Source organism: Myotis davidii, unplaced genomic scaffold (genome assembly GCF_000327345.1).
Source record: "Myotis davidii unplaced genomic scaffold, ASM32734v1 scaffold244, whole genome shotgun sequence".
NCBI lineage: Eukaryota > Metazoa > Chordata > Mammalia > Chiroptera > Vespertilionidae > Myotis > Myotis davidii.
Genome location: NW_006294993.1, coordinates 1,543,566 through 1,548,827, shown reverse-complemented (window position 1 = coordinate 1,548,827; position 5,262 = coordinate 1,543,566). Strand labels below are relative to the sequence as shown.

Here is a 5,262-nt window from a genome sequence, read left to right as displayed (position 1 = left end):
ACTTTCCCGGGGGGTGACTTGGGAAAAGGTGCTGGTGGAGGGTCCAGCGGATTGGATTGAACAGGCTTCGGTGGCCCAGGATCGGGCTTCAAACTGATTCAGCTGTTTGAAAAGTCGAAGAGGGAGGGATAATGGACCTGGAGGGCTGTTAACTAAGTCACACTGACCCTAGAGATGCTAATGACAAGTAGAGGGCAATTAACAAACAATTGAAAATGCAGAGGAGGGCCTCAAATCTCATTAGCAGCTTCAAAGGGGCCCACATCTCCTGCCAGAGCAGAACAACTCAAGTTCAAATCCAGATGCAAGAGCCACAGTGACTGAACTTTAAAGGCTGCTGAGTGCTCAGCTGGGCTTGACAGTTATGCCAATGTCAGTGTCTGGGCCTTCCCCCACCCCCTCAACCCCTGGCTGGGGACCTGGTGTGCCTGCAGCTTGCCTCTTAGGATGCCTCTGAACCTTCTGAGCCTGCAGACCGGGCCCCAACCCTTCCCCTAAAGAGCAACCCATGCTCCCCTGGGGAGACAACAGGTGCCCCTCTGGAGCTGTCCCCACACCCTGTCCAGGCCTGTAACCAAAGTTAAGTCACAGTATAGCTGGGCTGATACTGGAGGAGAGGGGCTGTACCCCACAGAGGAGCTGCAAGGCTCAGCCAGCATATACCACCAACACAGAAAGGGGGTACTTGTGGGACTGGACACTGTCAGGTGAGGACAGGTTTGGGGACGCCTGGACCCTCTCCCCTGGCCCCGCCAACACTTTATGCACAGGACTTCACTCTTGGGGCTGCAACTCAGCCAGGCCAGCGCCCATATACCATCAGGCAGGCCCAAGGACAAGTGCCCAGCCTTGGAGTTCACATCCTCTGGCAACTCCCTAAGCCCCATCCTGCATCCTTTGCATGGGGTTGAGAGAGGACAGACTGCAAGGAGGGAGCCTCTCAACTCACTGCCGCCTCCAGTGCCCAGCTGCAGCCTCAGGACCACTGGCCTCTGTGGCAGATGTCGCTGCTGGTCTCTGTCCCGCACTGAGTGCTGTGAGGCAGGGTATCTGGTTGGCACTCACCGGCTGTGTGGCCCTGGCCCAGGCTGGCCCTCTCACCTCTCAGGACTGGAAGGAGTTAGGCGTGGCCCGGCTGCACTGGGGCTGGCACAGAGCAGGCTCAGTACACACTGGCCACCATGGCCACTTAGTAAGAGTGTAAAGTATTGGTTCCAAGTGTAACATATACATGCAAAAAAGTCACAGGTCATGAGTATTCAGCTCAATGGATTTTCACAAATGGAATGTGCACACCTGCGTAACCAGCACCCATAGGAAGCCAGAAAGCCCCAATCCTCACTCCCAAGCCTCTCCCAGCCATTAGGCCCTGGTGACCACCATCCTGACATCTAACAGCCTACCTGTGCTGGCCTGCCTGGGACTCTACACACAGGGATTAGGCCCTTCATTTCACTGTGTGTGTCTCTCTGCTCTCTGTGCTGCTGAAGTCCACTCATGCGCAGTGATCCAGAATCTTCCACTGGGGCACACGCCGCCATGAAACCATCCAAATTGCCATTTGATCTTCAGAACTATCTTCTATATATATAAAAGCCTAAGCGACCGAACAACCGGCTGGTAGCTATGATGCACACTGACCACCAGGGGGCAGACGCTCAACGCAGGAGCTGCCCCTGCTGGTCAGTGTGCTCCCACAGCGGGAGCGCTGCTCAGCTGACTGAGGCACCAGACGCTGGGCTCACTGCGAGCACAGCTGCAGCGGAGCGAGCCCCTCCCACCTCTGCAGCAGGCATAGCGGAGCCAGGATGAGCTGAGTGGGAGCGGGGCTCTAGTTTACTGATAAATAAAAACAACCCTGCCCTGGCCAGTTTTGCTCAGTGGATAGAGCATTGGCCTGCGGACTGAAGGGTCTCAGGTTCCACTCCGGTAAAGAGCACATGCCCAGGTTGTGGGCTCAATCCCCAGTGGGGGGCATGCAGGAGGCAGCTGATCAATGATACTCTCATCATTGATGTTTCCATCTCTTTCACTCTCACTTCCTCTCTGAAATCAATAAAAATATATATTAAAAAACAAACAAAACCCAAGTGTGCAGGGTAGTGTGCTCAGGTGTCACTGGGCCCCACATTCCCCTTGCCAACATCACACATTCCATCTCCTCACTCTCACTGTGGCCTTGGTGACTATGTCATCCTTTCCCTTCTTCCTTATGGAACCACGAGGAGGCCAGGACCAGGAGGTGACTGTGCTAGAACCCAAGGCCAGCGGTGGGGGAGCTCGTGGGGTGGTGGGCGTAGGCTGGGGTCCCCCTGAGCTGCTGGCCTCCCACATCTCTGCTGTGGACTGCCCTGGTCTGGGAGGGGCACGGGGAAGAGGGGGGGAGGTGGGGTTGGGGTAGGAAAGACAGAGGAGGAGGTGGAGAGAGAAAAGTAGAGAAGGGGGAAAGGGAGGGGGAAGGGAGAGGAGAGGGTGCGGAGTGCAGGAAGCTGTGGGCACTGCACTGGAGGAGATGAATTTTAGCAGGATTCAGAGCAGGTGGGATCTGGGGAAAATCCCTGCCCTCCTTCCTGTCTTTACTCAGGGCCACAGCTTGGACCAGGGCCTGACCACCGCTCTGGGCCTCCCAGCTCCTTTCCCTGCCTCATGATCTTCTAGTGACACCTTCAAAGCCAGCTCTGACCTCCCCATCCAGCCCACCGCAACCCCTCAGCTCCCTCCCACTCCTTGGCTCCAGCTCCCAGGGTGATAACATCGGTCCCTCCCTGTGCAGGTCCTGAAGGAGAGGAGGGGACAGGCCAGGTCCTGTCTCACTGCCTCAGCCCTACATTCAGAGCCCTGCCTTGATTTCTGCTTATCTGTGGGCCACCTACTATTATTATTTTAAATAATTTTATTGATTTTTAGAGAGAGAGGAAGGGGGGGAAAAACATCGATGTAAGAGTGGAACATGGATAGGCTGGCTGCCTCCTGCACACCTACTGCGGTTTGAGCCCACAACTGGGGGCATGTGCCCTGACCGGAATCGAACCAGCAAGCTTTGGTGCACAGGACAATGCCCAAACAACTGAGCCACACTGGCCAGGGCTGGACCACCTATTTTTAAGATTTCTTTAAATCATTTTACCTGTTCTGTTTTGCTCCTACTAACCAATACCTGTGAAAACAATGGTTATGTGGTCATTCTTCCTGAAGTTGTATGTTAAGTCACAGGTGTTAAGTCACCTGCTGCAGGATATTGTCTGTGTGACTCTAGCTGGACTGGTGATGACACCCAGGGCAGTCACGCCTGCTTTCTTTTTCTCCCCTTTTAATCCTCATCCAAGGAGTGAGGATTTCCATTAACTTCCAGAGATAGTGGAAGGAAACAGGAGGGAGGAAGAGAGGGAGAGAGAGACATCGATGTGAGAGAGACACATTTAATGGTTGCCTCCCGCATGTGAATCTGCAACCTAGGCACATGCCCTTGACTGGGAATCCAACCTGCTACCCTCTACTGAGCCACACAGGCCAGGGCACACCTGCTTTTCTTAGGGACTGCTTCTCCTCCGACATACAGTAGGCACTTAATAAGTGGCTCGAAGTTGCGGTAGAAACCTCGTCAGCTGTCTCTGTGGTCCTCTGCTTACCAGGTCTCTGATGGTGGGCCGTTGGCCTCTTTCAAACCCTTTATGGGCACTGTATTCTGGGGCCCTCCTATCCAGTGAGACAGGCAGGCGAGCTATAGTCTCCATTTGGTAAATGGAGAAACTGAGGCAGGGAGCCTGGCCTGCCCAGGGTTTTTCAGCTTCTCACCTCACCACTCTACACCCCTTTACTCAGGACTGGGTGGGCACCATGAAGAGCTATTTAAGGTGGAGGTGTTTGGCAAGTGTGTCCCGCCTGGAACACAGGCCACATCAATTGGCTCCTGGGTCAAGTTTAGGTCCCAGCTCAACCGCTCCCCTTCTGAGACCTTTGGCAAGCGCCCGTCCCTGCACTCTGGGCAGGACACCACAGGGTGAATGGCAGGCCCAGTGTTCGGGGCCTGTGTGCCATGTCTATTTTAAGCCTCTGCCCTGCCTAGGTATTTGCTCTGTGGCTAATGTCCTCAGGAAACCACCTGGCTGCACCCACACCCAGGAGCCTTGTGAGCTCCCCGAGTCTCCAGGAACTGCACCCCACCCTGGTTCTGGGTCTCTGGATCCAACTTCCTTTTCCAAGACAGAATCAGCTCCTATTAGTGAAGAATGCAGCCTACCCCCAACACACATGGAGGCTTTGGCTCAGATGCCAGAGGCGTGAAGCATAGCATCCTTGACCTTGGGCAAGTCATGTTCTGGACCTGAAGTGGGGGGAAGGATGTGAGATGCTCCAGAGAACTGGGCAACACCTCCTCCAGACAGGGGCAGCCCTGGGAAGGTTGTGCTGTGCTGAGGGGGAGTCCCATGCCACTGTTCCCTCACTGGGGCTGCGTGCACTCTGTGGCTGGGCTGCCCCCATTCTCACCCGTGAGTTTCCAGGAGCCAAGAAGCAATTCTGGAGCATACAGGTGCGTTTTGGCAGATAAATTTTGAAGACGTTTCCCTTTTCTCAGGCTCATTACTGTTCTCTTACTAGATATTGCTGGGTGCGGGAGAGGCCAGGGTTTACAAAGGGCAGGAGCCCGCCCTCCTCAGCTAGCCTAGAAAAGGGGAGTCAGGACGCCTACCTTGCTTAGTAGGTCAGTTCTCTGCCTCCGCTTCCCCTTTCGCCCCTAGTACTCACAGAAATACATTCACATCTTAAGCAAGTACCTGAATACTATGTATAAGTGAAATAACTGTTTCACAAACCAATACTCTAATATTTTCTAACTTAGTCTGTGTTACTTTTATAAAATACTGGTCACTACCCACTACGTTTTTTTCCAGGACCCCAAAGCGGTCCCTGCTCTGGTGTGCACAGTGAGCGCAGTCACTGATGGAGCTGAGCGCTGGCGGGGAAGGGGAACCCAAGCCGACGGAGGGCCGCCAGTTCCTCCCCAGCACCGCCGGGGTCCGCCAGGCCTGGGGCCGCCGGGGTTTGAGGCCTGGTGGCGGGTTTATTTTAAGGCGCAGGGAACGCCACCCCAGGTTTGGGAGAGGCGCAGGGTTCAATGAGAAGATGCGCTCAGCTCGTTATATTCAGTGACTGACGCGCCGGAAGTGCTCGTTACCGCAGCTACCGCCGCACCCCAGGCCGCGGGCGACCCCGGCCCCTGCCTTCAGGATAGGGACTTTCTCCTGGCTTCACCCAGCGGGA

At 55.1% G+C, this 5,262-nt stretch overlaps 1 protein-coding gene across 1 annotated transcript in view; it reads left to right on the top strand.

The window, feature by feature from the left end:
• Positions 1 to 2,188: 2,188 nt before the first annotated feature.
• The window catches only part of LSM14B (LSM family member 14B), a 13,485-nt gene continuing 10,411 nt past the window's right edge, over positions 2,189 to 5,262 (top strand). The window contains exons 1-2 of the mRNA XM_015567677.1: positions 2,189 to 2,354; positions 3,823 to 4,000. Coding sequence (XP_015423163.1) covers positions 2,189 to 2,354; positions 3,823 to 4,000 — 344 coding nt within the window. The remainder of the gene's footprint in view (positions 2,355 to 3,822; positions 4,001 to 5,262) is intronic.